General features: G+C 47.1%; 1 protein-coding gene across 1 annotated transcript; it reads left to right on the forward strand.

The window, feature by feature from the left end:
* The first annotated feature begins 17,955 nt into the window (after nt 1–17,955).
* On the forward strand, nt 17,956–19,989 carry LOC135384933 (neprilysin-1-like). The gene has a single exon (XM_064614114.1). The coding sequence runs from the start codon at nt 17,956–17,958 to the stop codon at nt 19,987–19,989; it is 2,034 nt and encodes a 677-aa protein (XP_064470184.1).
* The last annotated feature ends 463 nt before the right edge of the window (nt 19,990–20,452 follow it).

Raw genomic sequence — 20,452 nt, forward strand, 5'->3', positions numbered from 1 at the left:
TGAGCTGCGAAGAAAAAAAAAAGCAAAAAGGCACGGAACCTGAAATACGTCACGCGAGAATCGTGTTAGCCGTCTGCGGCTGCTTTCTCCGACCGTTTTTTGTAAATTCGACTGCACAGCTATAACGCATCCCAGAGCGAAAATATTTTGCATAGTGACTCCTGCTGGACAGCTTGGCAGATGAAGCAGATTTCGAGGGACGTTAAAGGTCACCTCATTGCTTCTTTAAGGCTCCCCTCCCGCCCCTCTGCCGTAAAGGACTTCCGACGCCCCTGGAAAGAGATACCACGGTTTGTCTACTAACCTCCTTGCTAAGGAAAACGAATGTTGCGAATGTGCGTGTGTTCCTTCCTTTCACAAGGAAAGGGCTTGTCACGAAAGGCACACCGACAGCGGATAACAGCGTCAGTGACGTCATTACCTGCACCTACCCACCGGTTAGGAGAGTCGTCTGAGTAGCTGGTCGGGTTGACCCGAGTTACTTTTGGGCGCTAGATTATGACGTCATCGAGTCAATATAGGGCAAGTTTTGGAACGGTGTTCATCTACTCTGGAGTAGGTTTAGGAACGCACACCTTGTAAGTGCTCTAATATGCCGCGTGAGCCCATTCAGCGATATTAACTTGTGTGAGGGCCGTCCAGTGGTGTGCTATAGTCAGCAATAGACCACCCACGTTGGTTTTGCCGTCGTGTAACTTCGTGGTTTTCACGGTTCGTGAGATAAGGTCAGGGTAGTATCTGCCTCGCACATGAAGTTTTCCTTCGTATCTCCTTCGCGCAATGACATCCATAATCGAAAAAAAAAGAGAAGAAAAACACAAAAACGCATGTGATCGGCGGATGCAAACGCACGTGGCTTATTTTGCCAACGACGTGTCGCGACATCTGGCGTTGTGATGTAGTTTGTATACAAACAGCGGGTGGCCTATTCTCGACTGACTCGGTGACAGTAGAGTTTTAGTGCATCGTACGCTAGCGCCTTTACGTACGTAACGTGGATAGCGTGGTGGTTCTGCGCAACGCGCGAAGCTTTCTTTATGTCTTGCGCGCGCGCGGAACCACGAACGCTATCTCTTACGCACGCAAAGGCGATGGCGTACGATGCACTAAAACTCACATGCCGCCACAAACCTTTCCCTTGCCAGTGGGAGATAACAACAGGCGCCACACCGGCCTTTGCAGGTGTTCGTATTCGTAGTACTACTGAAGGCGTTCGCGATGAGATCATTGTGATTGTGAGATGTCGTGGGGACGAAATGCAGAGCTATGCTGGCAGCAATGTTGCTTCCCATTCTAGGTTACTCCTCCTTACATCTTTTCTCTCCGTTATCTTTCCTAACCTGCATGAATCGAACCGATAACGCAGCTGTTCGTCCGGTTTAGATGAATTAGCCACACAAGATCGCGATAAGGCTATTCAAACGTGCCATAAAATCGTTTCCAGATACGCAGTTATGAAATGTGGCTTCCTTATGTTGCCCAAAGCTACGTTGTGTACCTAGCGCAACCATTTTTTTACACGCACAGCCTAGACGTCTTTTTGGTTGTGACGCTGTGAGCGGCTTACGCCATTCGAGTTGAGCAGTGAGTAAGCACCTTGTGGGCTTGGACGGAGTTATCCCTTGTATCCCGGTGTTATCTGTCCCGACCGTATCTCTTTTGCTTCTTCTTCTAGGCCACAATGAATATGTCTGGTTACCAATGTCGACAAGCGGATCAACATTCACGGGCCTGGTGGACGAGTACTTCGAATAGTGAGTGTTCTCTTCTTTTGCAGTGACCGTATAATTCTTGCTATAGCATTCATCCCACCAGCAACGGGGCTCAACGAAGGGTTTGTCACCGAAACGCTTGCGTTCATCAATAGTGAAGTTGTTTCGTTGTAGATGAAGATGGCAGGCTTCAAGGGGAGATACAGGTTAGGACAAAAGTTTACGGAACACGCGAGCGGCGTACTTCTTCTTAGGTGCGACACCCTAGCGGCCGCCGGAAGCGGGTGAGTTCACTGTTTCGGAGGGGTGGAAGGGTGCGCTATTAGCGACACACAGCTGTAGCTTCCACTTCCAGACACACTCAAGCGGCACCAGAACTGCCACTGTGTGTCGCTAACAGCGTACCCTTCCACCCCTCCGTAGCAGTGAACTCACCCGCTTCCGCCAGCCGCTAGGGTGTCGCACCGAAGAGAAGGTACGCCGCTCGCGTGTTCCGTAAACTTTTGTCCCAACCTGTACAAGAGAGCTACGCGCGTAACTGAGCCCACATTCCTCCTATCAGACAGCAACAGTGCCTGTAGCCTGACGCATTTGGGCTTTGATGAGCAGATTGCTTATTCTTGCTTCAAGTGAAGAAAAACATCGCGCTTCGGCTCGTAAGCAACAAACAGTTCGTTGAGAAAGAACACTAAATTTTGATTTTTTGTCGGGAACTTGTTGGCGAGCCCGAAAATAATAATGTGCGGTGTCAGGAACTCCTGCAACACGCTTCATCTAACCATTCTGGTGTATGTGTATTAGAGCACTGCACGGGCTCGAGCTTACCCGAAAGCCCGAGCCCGGCCCACGGGGCGGGCCGGGCCGGGCCATGCTGGGCGTTTTTTAGGCGGGCCTGGGCCGGGCTCGGGTTTCAGCCACCGGGCCCGGGCCGGGTACGGGCTTGACAACGCCAGCCATGGTCGTGCATGTACGAGAACATATTTCACGAGACTGGACAGCTGAAGTTTCATGTTACTTTTTTTCCCCATTGGGTATGGGATATCTCTGTATGGGTTCTCATCTGAGAACTATCACTTTTGACATGTGATCATGCCTATTTCGTGAATGGGTCTGGATTTCACGCATGCACTCACACACATTTGGGGACGATTGGTGTGGCTGGCGCGCTGAGGGTTCTGCACGAGCATCAGTTCGAGAAAAGGGAACTAACACAGGAGCATGTGCAATAGAGCGGCGATGAGTCTCACTTGAACCGCAATGTACATATGCCCACGCGCCGCTGCGTTCCCAAGCAAGCAAGCACCAAGCACAGACCGGCTTGCCGGCAGAGAAACACAGCCGCTGCTGCGTTCGAGTGTACCTCCTGACTCTACACTAATTAGCTGCGTCCTTTTCCTTGCTGCGCTGTGCTGTTTAGTAAATCTAAATACGCCTCCGAACCTCGAGAAAGACTAGAGCAGAGGCGGGCTAGGACCGGGCCTGAGCATGGAAAGAGTCGGGTACGGGCTGGACCTGGGCCGGCGGAGTCGGGCTCTTGCAGGGCCCGGGCTGGATATATATAAGCCGTCGGGCCCGGGCCGGGTGTGGGCCGTAGCAGCCGGGCCTAGGCCGGGCACGGGCCTGAAAGTTAGGCCCGTGCAGTGCTCTAAGTGTATACCACACCTGCTATTTTTGTTGCCGTTTCCTTTCTCAAACAACTCTGTTTTCGTCTTACATTTTTAATACTACCTTTCAATTTCGGTTCCGTTACTGTTTCCGCTCCGAGGGAGCGATTCAATGATTCCCCTACAGTATAGCGAGACTCGCTTTACGGAATTAGCTTAGAGAATATGCTACAGGTTAGCGAGTTTCGTTGTAGGGACAAAATGGCTCATTTTAAAGATTACATTGTAGATATTGAAGGGCACGTTTCACGGAACGCCATTCTAGCGAATTCAGGCTCCGGTGCTGGTATTGGAGGTCGGGGAGCCCGTATGAAACAGCAATGCATACCATTCTCTGTCAAGACAACCCTCTATTATTCGTAAATGCCCATGAGTTGCGGGTGTTCTTCATTCTCAACGGTGTTCATCGTCGACGGTGTATAGCTTTGAAACCTTATGTGGGAATTGAACAAAAGGGAATGCTGTATTTTTCAGTGGACTAGACGGATGTCACATGGTTAAAAAGAGAAGGAAAGAAAAACACGATTAATTACCTTGGCTTGCCATTTAGTGATGACCTGCAGTAGATGCTTCCAATTACTGATAACATTTCAATGTGTGCAGTTTCCCGACGCAATCATAAGAAAGGAGAGTCTGGAACAGGAAAGACGATCCATTTTGCGTGTACGAGGTATTGCTGATCGGATTCTCCGCCTCTGATGTTACAATTAGCATATGTTTAACCATAAACGAATAAAATTCTGCGCTTCAGGCGTCTATTGTATATCGTTAAAGGTACAGCATGTATCCGGAGGTCTGGGGATTTGCAGTTGCTGCAAATGCGCAGCAGATGCAATATATATCTATTTTAAACATTTCTCGTTTTGAGGCCACCTGCCTGCTCGATTCGTCTTGCAAGTCGACTACATTGCGGGGGCTGAAGCTCCATAAACGCGCACGCCTTCGCTACACCCAGTATCATGAAGACCCGTCGCGGTATATGCGAAAACCGTGTAAGAAAAGAAATACGCATGTCGAATCGTATATATAAGCAATCAAAAAGGCAACAGTCAGTGTTTGTATATAACACTGATTGTTTGTCTCTTTTGCAACTTGGGACAAAAGTTTACTGAACACGGCACCTTCATATTGCTTCATCGGAGCGGCTCCATGCTAGATATCAGGAAGAGTTCGAATAAGAGACGAGTGACCGGCTATTCTGTCCTACTCTCAGTGTGTGTGTCCGCACCTGTTTGCTGCTAGGGCGTCACTCTAACGGAGAAAAGCGACACCCCGATGTTCCGTAAACTTTTGTCCCAAGCTGTACGACATGAATTCACGTATATCCCCATTGCTGGAAGCAACCAAACCGCGGAACTGGCGAAGATGAAACAGTTTCCAAAAACGAGCTTCGCTAAAACGAGGCTCGGTGCAGTGAAGCGTGCCGCCGTGATGGATGCATCCTAAAGCTTATAACATGGTGTAGACGCAGGCAAGCTGGTGAACGAACTCCATGATGAAAAATCCTGAGCGTCTGCGACGAAAAGACGGAACACACGGAGGCCTTTCCGCACACACACCAGGCCTTTTAATCATGAAATCCTGATGCTTCCATGTTGTGTTTCTTTTATGCTTTCGCTATGGGCAACGCCGGGATTTTTTTCCGGGAGAGGAGGGGCAGGGCGGAGTGTTTGGCATACTGGCAGAATTTTTGCTTTGTCTTGGTTCAGAAACCTTATGTTTCAGGAAGCTGGGAGGGGGGAAGCCCCCCCCCTCCCGTGACGGCGCCCATGGCTGTCTCTCGTTATTTCGGTCATACATGACAGGGAATAAAGAGGCAAAAAGGCAACTGTGTACGCCGTAATAGCGACCACTGGAATTCAATTCCGGCCGATCATTTTTGTTTTCGTTTCTGCTTCCTGCGATGAAGAGCATGGAATGCATTTCCGTGCCTCATATCGTAATGCGTAATTTAGATGCTTATTTATTTCGGTGTACTCCTTTGGTCCAGGGACATTATATCGTATAAGCGGGTTACAGTTTAGGAAAAGCATCAACACATATTATGCACAAATGTATAGTAGATTCTACGGTGCAGCCCGGCAGCGAGTGCCTCTGGAAGTCTTGTTGTATGTGGTGAACTTGGGACTGTTTTGGACGTCATTTAGCGCGAGCACACGTGTGCGTCAAATCGGGAATTGCTGTGTACAACTCAACAATTTAACGCCCAATCATGACCGTATACCTGTTATTCTTTTCTAATCCCGCCAAGCGTGTAACGGATCAACTTCTCAAAGGGCATTGGTGTAGCATTACATTCCGTGCTATCCGTGTGAGCTTGATACGCACATTCGATGGCCATTGGTTGCAATTATCATTGAAGACAACCTGTGTCACGGAGATGCAAAAGCAGATTACGATTGACATTGTAATGACTGTGAATGTGCACACGCGCATTATTTTCCTCGACAAGAATACTTTTCACCTAAAGGGAGCGGGCTCCTCCGTCGTGACAGCGCCACCAGCGGCTGCCTTAGGACTATTCTACGCGTGACACCACGCCGCCCGTTCTGTGCGTTCTCAAATGGAACCGCTCGTCTGTGTGGCGACCGCCACAATTGGAAGGTTTGATTTTCGAAGTGTGAACAGTGTGGAACATTTCAGGGGCGCGAAACGAAGAGAAAGGAGACAAACTGCACGGAAGCAACCGCCATATTTTAAATGTAACAGTGCTCAAGAATATACAGCCACTTGCGTCTGTCTGTATCGAAACACTTGTAAGTGATCGTCGAAAGGATGGTTATTTCATATCTCAAAATCCTAGCTTGGTAGCAAATACTAGGCACATTTCTCCAGGCACATGATCATGTTTTTGACTGAACCTCGTATTAATTTCTTGCTTTTGGCACACTGCTGCGAACATAGCTTCATCATTGAAATCTACATCGTGCGTTCTCATTGTCCATATAAATAAACACTTTGGTCACAACATATTGTCTGAACTCGTGCTGCAGTCTTTCCAATATATTCAGAAGCAGTAACGCTGAACGTGGGAATGTCCTCAAAGAGATAGTATTCAGAGGGATTCTGGACCACAAGTATGCAGATGCAGCTCACCATCGACAGGAGTTTTTGACCTCGGCCACCGCATTGGGCTTGCGTACGACGGCGGCGAAATGGTCGGTGCATAATTACTAAACTTTTCGGAGAACGTAGGGCTTCCGCCCTCGCTGTGAGGATCATCAACGAAATTACCACGAGTAATGGGTAGAGTATCGCCTCTGACGATCAAAATACTCCAGTCATCATCTCCAAAATAAAGTTGTCATGTGGTCGGTCCATCCGACGGTGACAGTATATCCAGCAGCGTTTCACCATCATTAAAGCGGCTACTGCAAATTCTCGACCACTTTGCGGGTCCTCATTCCGTTCCATCGAATCTAGCACAAAAGTAGAATATATGCGCTCACATCAAGCGCGCATCCGCGAACACTTACTTCGTGCGACATGCGCTGCAAATCCAGTACTCTCGGTGGCATTTGAAGCGTGGATATCAAGAGATGGAAAATCTCGTCCCTAGTGAACAGTTCTTACGTATTTGCGTGGTTATCAATGTGATAGTGCTAGTGTGGCAACAAAGACGTTCGCGTTTTACATACCAACAAAGCTGGTAACCCGAAGGCTGTCACGCAAGATGTTTTCTCCGGAGGCCGCATCGCGGCGCCACCAGTTTGTGGCACGGTCCCTATATGACGATTGGCATTCTTTACCGCTGCTTCCTGTATGCAAGAAGAACCTGTCACTATGACCAGAATTCAGGGACACCTCCTCTGATGCAGGTTCTGCCTGATAGCAGAAGAACGTGTAAGAAAGCCAACTTGAAAGAAAAGTATGCGGCGAGGAGGAAGGCAGATGGAATGAGGCGCGGGCAGACGAGAAAGGGAATTTGTACATCAGATATCGCGCGCGGAGCCCGGCTATCAGCAGCAATTGCCCAGCGCAGAAAGAAAACGTGATGAATCAGCTTTGATAAGCCTTGCCAAACTTTTCTTCGCTGTGCTGCTGCTCAGAGTTCTGGGGTGCTGCTCGGAGCGTGTGGAACGGGATGATTCCTACTTGTAAGGCTAGCCCTGGTCCATTTTTTGTTCTCTCTCTGGGGAATGGGGATGCCGTCGACGACGACCAATGTGTGTCCTGGGGTGACTTCTGATGGAAATGTGCCGACGTATGTGTGACAGCGTCTGAGGAAAAGCCCAGAAATTATCCTACATTATGCTGAAAAGAAATTATGCTCGATAAGCTAAGAAGGCGAATTCCGTAACCGCACCTCACTTTGATACTTGCACCTTGTTACTCAGTGATCACTGTATCGTACGCTTCAGTTTGTTCTTGGCCTTATCATGAGGACACTCCAATGCTTAATTCCAAATTTTGCGTCTTAGTTCTTCCCGGCACCATCAAGAATGCTTGTCGGTCCTCCCTCCCTTAGAGAAATAACAAATAAGAAAATAAACAAGCGGAAGACTGCTTATCTTCAGAACATCTAGAGGTGAAAGCAGAGTTACGTTCGGCACAAGAAAGTGCCGAAACCAACACTTCCTAAATAATGTCAGGCATGCACGCTTACGTCACCTATATGGAGGCCTGCGACCTGCTTCGAGCTTTCTTCTCGTTCGTTCTTTCATTTACTTCATGGCAGCATCCACAATAGTAACAGCAGGCCTTCCAATGCGACGCAAGGGACAGGCCTTCTCCATATCCTGGAGGTGTTGCTCAAATAGGCGCTCGAATCAAAGACACAAGGAAGAAAGATGCCCAAGCAGCACAATGTCTCGAGTGCAATAGTTGTGGATGGTATGTGTATTATCAATGTAATTAGTGCGGCCGTTAATTATTTTTGTAATGAATCTTCATAATTCCTGAAAACAAGCTGAGCGCGCAAATTGGGAGAACACAACCCTGAGAAGTCTAGTCAGCAGGAATCGAAACAGTAACACTTCTCTGTGCCCTTAAAAAATGAGCGAAAATGTACTATCGTCGAGAGTTGCCGCGAGTTCGGCAGCCGCTCTTTCTATCACCTTCACTGTCACCGTTTGACGATACTGACATCACGCTGTTCCTCAAAACATGGGGCCCCCGCTTGCTAGCGTCCTCGTTGTTTTTCTCTCGTTAAAATCTGATACAACGCAGACATTTATTAAGCAGCGAAATCAGTGATTGCGTTTTTGTTATCTGCCAGGTTTTTACAGTAATGCATTTGTAGTTTTATTGTGTGACTTTTATGGCATCACATCGCGAACTGTGTTGTGCAGGTCAAATGAGATAACGCGCAAAGAAAATCAAGTACGGCACGTTTTATGATAATGTAGACTGAGAAACAACATCGTTATTTCCCTCGCTCCAGGGACAAAGCGGGCTGTTCCATGATTTCAGGAGCAACCTGTTGTCAGTTGAGAAGTGGTGACACCGAGTCAGGGAGAGGAGAAATTGCCGCAAAACCCGAACAGTGTTCAATTATTTTGTATGTTCGCACATTTTTTTTTTTACTAAAGCGCAAAAAGGTCCTGTGATTTCGGTTCTTGTGGCGTAGGCCCCTCAGGGTTATGCTCTACATCTTTGCAATTACGCAGTCAACGTATTTTCAGTAATTATAATGATTTATCGCGAATGTTAGTTAACAGCTGCGCTATTTGTTTATACGCCACCACCTTTGAATTGGTCGCGTACGGAATAGATACATTGAACGACTTTTGCGAGAAAGTAATTTTGGAAGTCATTCGCGGATTTTATCAAATTCATTCAGTCTTACTTCACCCACCCTGTATGCAGGGTATCCCAGCTGAATGTGATCATATTTTTTAAAAGATATATCTATCACTTCTTCCGAGATGAAATCAGTTTGAGATATAGCGTATGCTCAAGGGCATTCTCTGGGAAGGCATTAGCACACTCATAAGGCATTGTCTTAATTCTTTCAATAATTAACTTTTTAATTAGAAAAGCTACGAAGGTGTTCCAATGAGAAAATCTTATCTCTTCGGTCACCAGATACCAAAGCGTTTTCAGAACAAAAGTCTGTTCGATATATCGCATGAAGAAAATTCGTGAAGAAACACATTTTTTTTTCTTTATTTTATTCATTGCGCATCTTCGAAAAAGCGTCTTTCGATGACCCCCGATGCGAGAGAGTGAAAGAGCACAGTGCAGACTCATGCGTGGAAGATTGGTTAACTTCCGGAAAGAAAAAAAAAAAAAATGTATCGGGGTGTCTCTATCGGAGCTGCGCTTATCTTGAGCTGCATTTTCCGTCTTTTTTTTAAAATCTTTTTCACGGACGCAAGAGGCGACAGTGTGCTCTTTCATTAGAGAGTTTTAGTATACCGGCCATAGGCTACCGGTGGGGCCGGTATTGACGTCATGCCTTCTCTGCGCAAGCGCGAGCGGAATACCGGCCTCCCGGTCCTACTGGCCGCCGGTCGGAGGGGCGAAATACCGCGCAGCCTACCGCCAGCGTACCGCTCGCTTCACCGGCGAGATCGATAGCAGCGCCGCCGCTCTCCTTCCCGTCTCCGTGCGTCGCTACCGGTGAAATGTCGCGGTAGAGTCGCGCTATTCTAGACGAGCCTGTTATACCGGAGCCGGGGACTGCGGTAAGCAAGTCCACCGGTAGCCGCGGTAGCCTACCGGGCACCGGTAGCGGTATACTAAAACTCTCTACTCTCTCGTGTTGGGGGCGAAGGAAGGACGCCACTCTAGAGATGCCACTTAGAGAATAAATAAAATAAAGAAATGGTGTTCCTTCACGATTTTTTCTTCTGCGAACGATCTATCGAACGGATTTTTGTTCTGAAAACGGCTTTGGTATTTGGTGACCGAAGAGGTCAGATGTTCTCATTGGAACAACTTCGTAGCATTCATAATGAAAAAGTTAATTATTGAAAGTTAGTTAAGACATTGCCTTAGAAGTCTCCTAATGCCTTCCTAGAGAGCGCCCTTCAGCATATGATATATTGCAATTGGTTTCATCTCGGAAAAAGTTATAGATATACTTTTAAAAATATGGTAACATTTAGCTGGGACACCATGCGTATGACAATAAACACGCATGATATTTTTAACATATTCTTATTTTTTTTGCTATAAGAACGAGTTAACCCGTAAGGAGGTTACGGCCTTGCACAATGCTGCATGAGAACGAAAAAATTGGCGAGGTACAGAATAAAGGAAGTTTAAGCTACATGTCCGGAATTTATGTTAAATGATTGAAATACATCTACACTGCGAAAAGCATGCTTAGGAATTTCTTCACTTTAATTCCAATTACCATTAGAGCGAGTCAAAGCTGACCCGCATAATTGGTTCCGTCGTCAGATTGACCTCCAATGAAAATTTGGTGAGTTGTGTCTTTACAGGGAACAACGGACGTTTAAGCCACAAGTTTGATCTACATTACATAAAAAAATCTACATTACAAAAAACATGCTTGTAACTTTGTGCATCCTATTTAGTTTCACCATTATAGAGCGCGTCCAAGTTGGCTTTCACCAGCACTCCGTCGTCATATCGATCTCGATGAATGAAAATTTGATGAGTTCCGCCTTGACAGGGAACAAAGGACGTTTAGGCCACATGTTTGAAATTGATGGTAAATGCTTGACAAGCGTCTACACTACAACAAACACGCGTAGCACTTTGTGCATTTCAATTAGTTTCGCCATTATAACGCGCTAAAGTGTACCTGCTTGACGATTCCGTGTCAAGTCGACCTCTATCAATGAAAATTTGATGAGTTCCGCCTTGACAGGGAACAAAGGACGTTTAAGCCACATGTTTGAAATTGATGGTAAATGGTTGACATCTACACTACAACAAACACGCGTGGCACTTCGTGCATTTCAATTACTTTCGCCATTATAACGCGCTAAAGTGTACCTGCTTGACGATTCCGTGTCAAGTCGACCTCTATCAAAGAAAATTTGATGAGTTCCGCCTAGACAGGGAACAAAGGACGTTTAAGCCACATGTTTGCAATTGATGGTAAATGGTTGACATCTACACTACAACAAACACGCGTGGCACTTTTTGCATTTCAATTAGTTTCGCCATTATAACGCGCTAAAGTGTACCCGCTTGACGATTCCGTGTCAGATCGACCTCTATCAATGAACATTTGATGAGTTCCGCCTTGACAGGGAACAAAGGACGTTTAAGCCACATGTTTGAAATTGATGGTAAATGATGGACAAGCATCGACACTACAACAAACACGCGTGGCACTTTGTGCATTTCAGTTAGTTTCCGCATTATAGCGCGTTAAAGTGTACCCGCATGTCGATTCCGTGTCATGTCGACCTCCATCAATGGAAATTTGATGAGTTCCACCTTGACAGGGACAGGGACGTTTGAGCTACAGCTCTTTTCCCTGGGATGTTTGCATTCGTTACAGATCCGAAATTTATGGTAAATGTATCATGTATCAGCGCTACAACAAACACGCGTGGTAATTCCTTCATCTTAAATACCGTTACCATTAGAGCGCGTCAAAGTTGACCCACATAATTGATTCCGTTGTCACATCGACCTGGAGTTCACAGTCAAGAGAGGGCGTTTATGCCACAAGTCCTAAATTTATTTTAAATGATTGACAATAACAATAATCTACATTACAACAAACGCGGGTGGCATTGTACAAAACGGGGATTCCTGTAGCGGTGAAGTAAGTGGGAGTGCAAGGAGAAGTCATCTGCTATTCACATATTAACTGCACAGGCAGTCGCACAGCATTAGGGCAACTAAATCAAACTGAACGTCATGCAGTGTGATATAGATCCAGTACAGCATTATTAAGCCAAAACTCTGACGCTCTCGCCCTGTCGTTACTCTTATACCTACCTCTGTTAAACTACCTCAACAAAAAAAAAAAACAAAAAAAAAAAAGAAAAGGAAGAAGAAAGAAAAAAAAATGTACCCCAGCAGACCGCGGATCGAACCACGGACCCCGAAAGCAGTGACCATCATCTTTACTACTGAGCCAACGATGCCATACGTGCTGCCTCCAGGAATGAAGGTACAGACGCTTCGCAAGCCACACCGAGCTTGTCAATACTTCTTTTGTCGTGGGAACAAAATAGGAGCGTCCAACAACAGCGCACAAAGTTGCAAAGCGTACAAGACAAATTCAACTTTCATGTCCTACATGCGCATTTTCCGGAGAACCCATTGTTTTAGCCAAGTACAACAAAAAATAGCACACCAGTGCATTCTGCCATGAAGCCAACACGGCGAAAATAGGTCCTCCAGGAACAAAACTGTGACGCTCTTGCGCTTCCATTCCACTAGTACACCACCCACAGCCCCACCCACAGCAACACCCATGTGTGGGCTTTTCTTTCTAAAGCTCAGCGTCAACAGATATTCTAACAAATCCAGGTGGAATGCATTGCTTCAATGGAGGGCAGAGAGTACGCCGCTCAAGCCAACTTTAAGAAACCGTGTCCCGGATTTCTGGGAATGATGTGTGATGTCTACTTATCAAGTATACGGTGCTACTAAATAATTTGTGAAATAATTACGCGTTTTTATGCGAAGGTGGTGGCCAAGTGAATACGTGGGGTTTCTGAAGCTTTTCCTCTTAAAAATGGAAAACCAGAGTGCCACACCAGCACACTGAACGACATCACGAACATATGGACACTGACCACACGTAGACTGTAAACCAGATTTTAAGATGGCAACGTCATGCTTCTTGGGTAACTATTGTTATAAGAAAAAACAAAAACAAAAAAGAACGAGAAAATATCCCGATCGAAAAATCCATCAGAGCCAATCCTAATGGTACCATTAGGCCAATAGGACTAACGGTTTAGCGGTTTGATGGGACCATTATAGGATCTAAGGGTCTAATGGCTTGACGGGAGCAGAAAAAAAGTAAAAATACTGAGATTTAAAATTAGTCTCTTTGTATTTTTTTGGGCATGACACAATTTAATCGCTCTTGCTTCTGTTCTTTCTTTTGTTTTTGTTTCCAAGACTTTTCAAAATATAGAATGCGCACAGCGTTTTAAGAGGTAAACAGAAAAAGTAAAAAAAAAAACGCTTTCCCGAAATGAAGGCCCAAAACATAACCTAGGATGGCAGTGTCCATTTCCTTTGATGCATTGGCATCAATGTGTGTATTGTCATCAAGCAGGCGAACTACCTATGGAGGTAGTCCTCTTTGCACTGACACTAACTGCACGTTACAATTCCACAAGCTAGATAACAACACTCTCTAGGACAGTTTGCTTTTCGTACTGCACATACCATGCGAACAATTCAAACACGGGAAAGTCGCTGCGGAGGACAATACAGTCCTAGCAAGCTGGCTAGAACATGACTTGCCACTCACCCTGAACGTGACGGAAAAGTCGAGTAGACGTCAGCCAGCAGCGAGAGCACTCCAGAAGGCCGTACAGTGCTTCTTCACGGGCGATGTGGCTACGAAGACCTGCCCTGCCAGCGACAGCCAGCCTGAAATATAGCTGCGCCTCCGAAGTCTGGGCCACCGAAAGCCAGCCGGCAACGACGGATACAAATTTGAAAGTTTATCTCCGTTATTAACAAAGCCAATTGTTTACGCTGAGTGCGCGGAACCGGCAACGGTCCTAGGAATCGCACGGTGGCCCAGGAGACAGTCGAGAGCTGAAATACTTGCGTTAACCTGCACCACAGCAAAAGAGGAACGTGACAATGCCTAAAACAGTGCAACCGTCAGAACGGAAAATATGAAAACGGCGCAATCGCTCGCGAAGAGGAAGAACATCGTGGGCTAGCTTCCACTGAAGACTGTCGCGGCGGGCATCTAGTCAGCACGCAGTGATTCAACGCCAATACAGCTTCGTCGGCACCGAAGGGACTACGGGACCGGCTGACAGCCCATAACTGGATGTCAGCGTCAGGAAGCTGTAGTCGTAAACGTCTTACAACATCAACACAGTAACTGTATTGATGAGGCAGGACTTCGGACCTAGGCCGAAACCTAGGGCTCTCAATAAACCACCTGGTGGCGCATCCCAGATCCCGGAAGCTGTAGTCGTAAACGTCTTACAACATCAACACAGTGACTGTATTGATGAGGCAGGACTTCGGACCTAGGCCGAAACCTAGGGCTCTCAATAAACCACCTGGTGGCGCATCCCAGAGAATATTGCACTAATGCGCACGCTGGGTGTCCGGGATTGTGCAGTGCCTCGAAATAAACGCGCGACTGAAGTGCAAGGCACTTGTCGAACACCACCGGCAAGGCTAAGCCGCCCTGGTCACGTGTACGGTGCAAGCGGGATCTCGCGACCCACTCCACCGAACCGCCCCAGAGAAAACGGAACGCGTGCCTAGTGATGGCAGTACGGATTAGTGCGGATGCTGATAGCACATATACTATACTTATAGCTTGTCTTCCGTGATTAGGTGGTGGTGGTGATAGTGACGTTTATTAAGAAAAAGAAATGTGGTCTGCCTGCTCAGAATAATGGCGGAAAGTTACATTTCCAAGGGAGGGGAGTAAGGGAGGAAAATTCTTCCGTGATTAGGCGAATGCGAGAGTCCTGTTTGCTGCCGCGGTTAAATAGAAGGGGTGAGGTGTTTAAATTTATTTCATTTACTCACACAAGCTACATTGAAGTGAGGAATGGCTTGGGGTATTTACTCGAGACTAACACAATGCCTGTGTTTCTTACTGCTTTTGTTTGAGACATTCTGTAAATGTAGGTCCATCGAAAATCGTACTTCCGCAGTGCAGTCGCGCGTTTTTTTCTCTCTCGCAACAGTGCATTCCATCAGAGAGTTCCGTCAGGACTGGGAAATTTTTTTAAACTGCACGCGACATCTGGCGGATTTACAGAAAGGGACGTCTACCTATGGAGCTCCAAGTTGTTTTTTGGATGCTTATGGTACTGGCGCATGGCACATGGCCTTTTATGGACGTCGCGCGATGCTCAATGGTCTTTACACGCTGGGGCGTTCGCAGCTTGAGTCTCTGAACGCTGATCAGTTTTAGGGAAGTTTTGTGGGGGTCACATATCACGAACCATATTTAACTGAATCTTGACGCAATATTAGAATATTCAAAGTCGCAACGAGTCAGGTGGCATAAAACAATAGTAGCTTGACGGTCGGAGGTCTGTCGGCCTGTCAGGACAATGCGAGCTACCATATTGAATACTGTAAGAACGTCACCTACAGCGTTGCTCATTTCTTATAACAGCTAGAACTTTCGACACAAGGAAACACTAAAGGAGAAGACTAGGACAGGACGCAGTTTCCGTCTTATCTTTTGGAGTTCTGTTCTTTACGGGGTCTTCCATGGACTGTTCTAGCGATTATACGCAGTGCCATATCTCTGATGTCCCATTAGGGGTCTCTGATCTACTATGAGGCAACACCTGTTTGACCTCAAAGCCTCGTTGACGGAACATTAGGTTCTCCTCCGTGCCCCTCGCCACGGGCCCTGTGGTACCAACATGCCTTTTTGTGGGGCCATTCGGCCCACCTGATGGGCAGTGGGACAACATTTATCGGACCGCTAACAGTCCTGTTGGACCACTAGGAGTTGTTAATGGGCCGACAAGCTGTTTCGATGTTCCTTCAAAATATTCTAATGGACCATTAGAATTTCTGATGGAGTCTTGCCGGATTTTTTGATCGGGATCAAGGAGCCGTATTTAAGTCCCGTATCCCAGGGGAACAGCGACACAAAAGACAGGACAGAAAATGTTGGCTGTGCATTATAGATACTTTCACATACGCGCCACACCGCCATGCACCAGCAGGGAAGAAGAGATGATGTCACGCGCATTCGATGACGCTCGTTCTACAGTTTGCTGGGCTTTGAAGATGTTCTTTTTATAAGTGAGCGTGAGGCAATGGATGACAACAGTGAACATCAACTACCGCATGACAGGTGTTACGCAACGTCAGAGGGCAGTGACGGCTCACAGCTTTCGTCTTTGAACACTACTGATTCCTTCGATCTGACACACGGGTATAGCGCTTCATCAACTTCGCCGGGAAAGGCACGAAGTGTCCCGAGGCTGCTTACGAGAGAGGAAGCAGTTGCCCTCCTTGCGCACAGAACAAGCAGTCTACGCCGTCCAGTTAAGAGGTTTCCAAATGAGATGCCCTTGTATCCAAAACAAGAATGCGCAGGGTACGTCCAAGCTCAGAGCTCTGATTACGGTACAGATGCAGGGGGGGAAATGGCTCCTGGCGTATCCGAAGCAAGCATTGATGTGATTTGGGCTCAGGAGACTGAAAAACCACAATGCTCTAGGGCAGTTCAAACAAACGTTTGTAAAGAAGGTCGAAGACCCGCCACGGCAGTGGCCACGCACTCTGATCCGGCTATGTCGAAGACAGAACGTCGCATCATGAAGCGTCTCCCTGAGCAACCTCACGTGAGTCTGCTAGGTGGCCAAAAACTCTACGGCGCCAGGAACTCACCGGCAACCAATCTCTTCACTGTTCCTTCTGTTATGAGGCTGGGCTTAGAAGATTTATCACCACTAGATGATACGTACACAGTCAGTCACAGTTCGTCTAGCGGGAGGTCGCGTACGAAACTGTTGACTAACAGTCATGACTATGAAGTGGCGAGACCTGTTCCTGGTGGTTTCCTCCGAGATGAATGCCTCCACAGTAGGCAGGTCGAGTTAGAAAAAGTTTGCAGAAAAGAGCCGAGTACAGCAGCCATAAAATCTGGCACAGCTCTCGCAATAACAGAAAGCGGTAATATGCATCGCGCATGTGCTCACCCCAATTTAAGGGACAAAGTCACGCGTTCGCAGCTGATAACAGATGACCAGCACGTATGTACAGGGAAAGCTGTACTTTCTCGAATGGCTAAAGATGCAGACAGAAGATCCGAAGCTACGAGGGACACTGAACGGCAAACAACACAAAGCAGAGGTGCCTGTTTATCCAGAGAGTGCACCAACGAAGCAACCTCTGATGGAACTGCTAGTAGAATAACGTGCGAGCCCTTCTCAAGCGGTCAAGCGTCCGGTGATGTCTCCCTCATGCAAGATGCGCCACCGAAGGTGTCGTGGAAAGCTATTCTGAAAAATCTAATTCCTCGTGTTCCATTCTGTACGTCTTCAAGTGTCCCTCGCAAATGCACCTTCGGCGATACAAACGCTTTGGTTTGTTCAGGGGCAAGCCCAGGTGAAATAACCACAGACATCCGTGGCAACGATCGCATACTTGAAGCAGAGAAGCTTAGAGAGAACTACTCTACCGATCGACATGCAACATCTGTTATGGTTAAACAATTCGAAGATAAGATTGGGAAGAACACTAGAGGCTCTTCACGATCACTAAAAGCACTGCGGTCACGTTACAAGGGAAGCATGGTTCCATTGCACCACATCGCAACGCACCACTCGTCCGAAGGAAACTTTGTATGCAGTCAAGGCAGTACGTACACTTCTGAGCATAATCTGAATCGGGGACAGCCGAGACGTCATATAGCATTCAGATGTAAGAAAATCTTATACTCAACCATCTTCATCTTATCCCTGGTCGTGGTACTATGCCTAGTACTTCTACTACCAAGGGAATTTGCCTCGATGGGGGCGCGGATATGGCTTCCTCACAACTTATCTTTTTCGAACGCTGCATTGAATGGTACGAATGGAAGCCTAAACACTCGGAAACATATGCACGGCGTTTGCTCAACATCGTTCTGCCTACGGGAGGGAGATTACTTGAAGGCACTTTTATCCTGGAACGTGGACCCGTGCGAGAATTTCTACAGGTTTGCCTGTACCCGCTGGAAGGGCACATTGAAACTAGCCGAGCAAGGCTCTGCTGCGACCGTGGACGAAGCTCAAATCAATTTGTTAGAAAGCAAAGTGAAATCCTTACTTGATCAGGACAATATTCCGGGTGAGCTGGCATCGTTTAAAGGCATATTTGACGAATGCATGAATGCTAGCAATATTGAAAGCGCCGACTGGGCTCCCATTTCAGAGCTGCTTTGGTTGGTGACGTTGGACGGTTTCCCGTACTCCTCCACACCGAAGAACGGTTCTTCTGTTTGGAAAGTCGCTGCTAGAGTGCTGAGGATAGCGGGAACGGAAACTTTGTTGAACGTTTGGGCAGCAACGCATCCCAAGAAGACCGGAGGTGTCGTCGCCGTTGGCGCTCCAGCGATTCTTTCCCCATACACCACGTCCGGCGACAGTAATACAACCAGCTTCTACAATGCGAGTGCCTACGCCGCTATAGCAGCACTTAACAAACATAACAAACAGCGTAACCATTGGGTCTACGCTCAGGAAGTGGCGCAGTTCGCGAGCCGACTAGAAGGCTTCGCTTTTAACCAGAGTCGCCTCATAGGTCCAAACGCACATCGCACAGGAACACTGAGGGATCTTCCCGAGCTATTTACGTTTCTTACCTCCCTCTTTGCGGGCAGTGAGGGGATAGATTACAATGGCAGCAACACAGAAGTCCTGATCGAGTCATCGGTATTCCTCAGCCAATTACTCAATCTAGTTCGTAACACAGAACCGTACATCGTACTTAACTACCTTGGAGTCCGTCTGATGCTGGAGATGTCAGCCTTTCTACCAATGTCTGCAAAGGACCTGAAGGAAGGACTAGTGGGCGCCATATACAGAAAACAACGTCCTCAAGTACCGCAATGGAATTTATGCTTGAGGGTGGTGGAGCGCGCTTCGCCCGCACTTTTCCTTTACGCCACTCGGGTCACTAACTTGCATGACAGCCTTAATTCAGATTCCATAATGCACCTGTTGGGAGCACTCAGAAGCGAACTTATGAAGTCTTTAAACTATTCAGCAGTCTTGGACGTGGAATCCAAGCAACGGGCGAACAGACTGCTCTCCCAATCTCGATTTTTGTTACTTTATCCACCTTGGCTGTCGGACATAGCACAAGTAGATGAATTCCAGAGAGTTCTTCCAAGGGTTGTCCCTGGACAAGGACTACAGGCTTTTTATTCTTTGCGTGCGAAGAGCTTTTTCGAGAGCCTGCGGAAAGGCCCTGAAAATCGCTGGCTGGGATCGGCTTTTGACACAGACTGTCGACACAGTGATAACACAGTGTTCGTTCCTGCTTTGCTGTTTAACATCTCGCTAGCTGCTCACGAGAACAGTACAGTCTTTCAGCTGCCGCAATCTGGCATACGGGTCATGCGTTGCTTGCTGAACATGGTTTTGCACGCGGTATGGGTCGACAGTGGAACCTCCCCTCGCCGCTGGTGGCCCGACTTGGCGAATTCTTTCCTGAGGAACTCGCAGCTATGTTTACAGCAGTACGCCTTGGATCGCATCGATGCGACTAAACTCCTGGAGACGTCGATGGCACTGAAGCCAGTCTTCGACAAGTACGACGCCGAAATATCGAGTGACACTAAGTTTGAGAATTTTCAAACGTACGATGCTCGTCGCTTGTTCTTCGTATACTATAGTATGGGGTTCTGCAGCGGCGGTAGCAGCTCAAGTATATCGGAGGCAGAAAATTTGGTCAATGTGCCTCTGTGGAACTACCGAAGCTTCCAAGAGACGTACCACTGCCCGGTTGGATCTAGTATGAATCCCGAAAGAAAGTGCGTGCTCTGGCAAGAAACGCCATGATCTCTGCAATAAACGATACATAAGCATTCCTTGCAGTTTTAAACGTGTTCAGATTCAGTACCTGTTAGTAGAGAATGGAGAGGCAGTGAACGAATTTCTATGCTGTAAAGCTTTAGCTACTAATTATCTGCAACGCAATATAATTTTTTTTTTGTTATTGTTATACAGAGAGACGCGATATTTGACACGCAGCAAATGAGTAACGTAAGAGACAGTAGCAGAAGGAAACGCCCTTAGTTTTATTTTAGCCAGTGTCGTCCATTCCTTTCCATGTCGAGTTGTGTATAGTTTGCGTAGAATTTCGTAAAAAGTGGTTGCATACACTGCAGACTAATGCAGAAGGCTTACATAGGGTATATTTGAGAAGGCATATTCATAATTATATTAACGAGGATGAGTTCAGGAGGAAATTAATGAGCGCTGTCTGTGGCTTAATGGGTAAGATTAGCCCGCCATAGTAAGA

Source organism: Ornithodoros turicata, chromosome 2 (genome assembly GCF_037126465.1).
Source record: "Ornithodoros turicata isolate Travis chromosome 2, ASM3712646v1, whole genome shotgun sequence".
NCBI classification, from domain to species: Eukaryota; Metazoa; Arthropoda; class Arachnida; order Ixodida; family Argasidae; genus Ornithodoros; species Ornithodoros turicata.

What these genes read in the sequence shown, in the direction of transcription:
- LOC135384933 (XM_064614114.1), top strand. Translation starts at nt 17,956, where the DNA reads ATGGGGGCGCGGATATGGCTTCCTCACAACTTATCTTTTTCGAACGCT.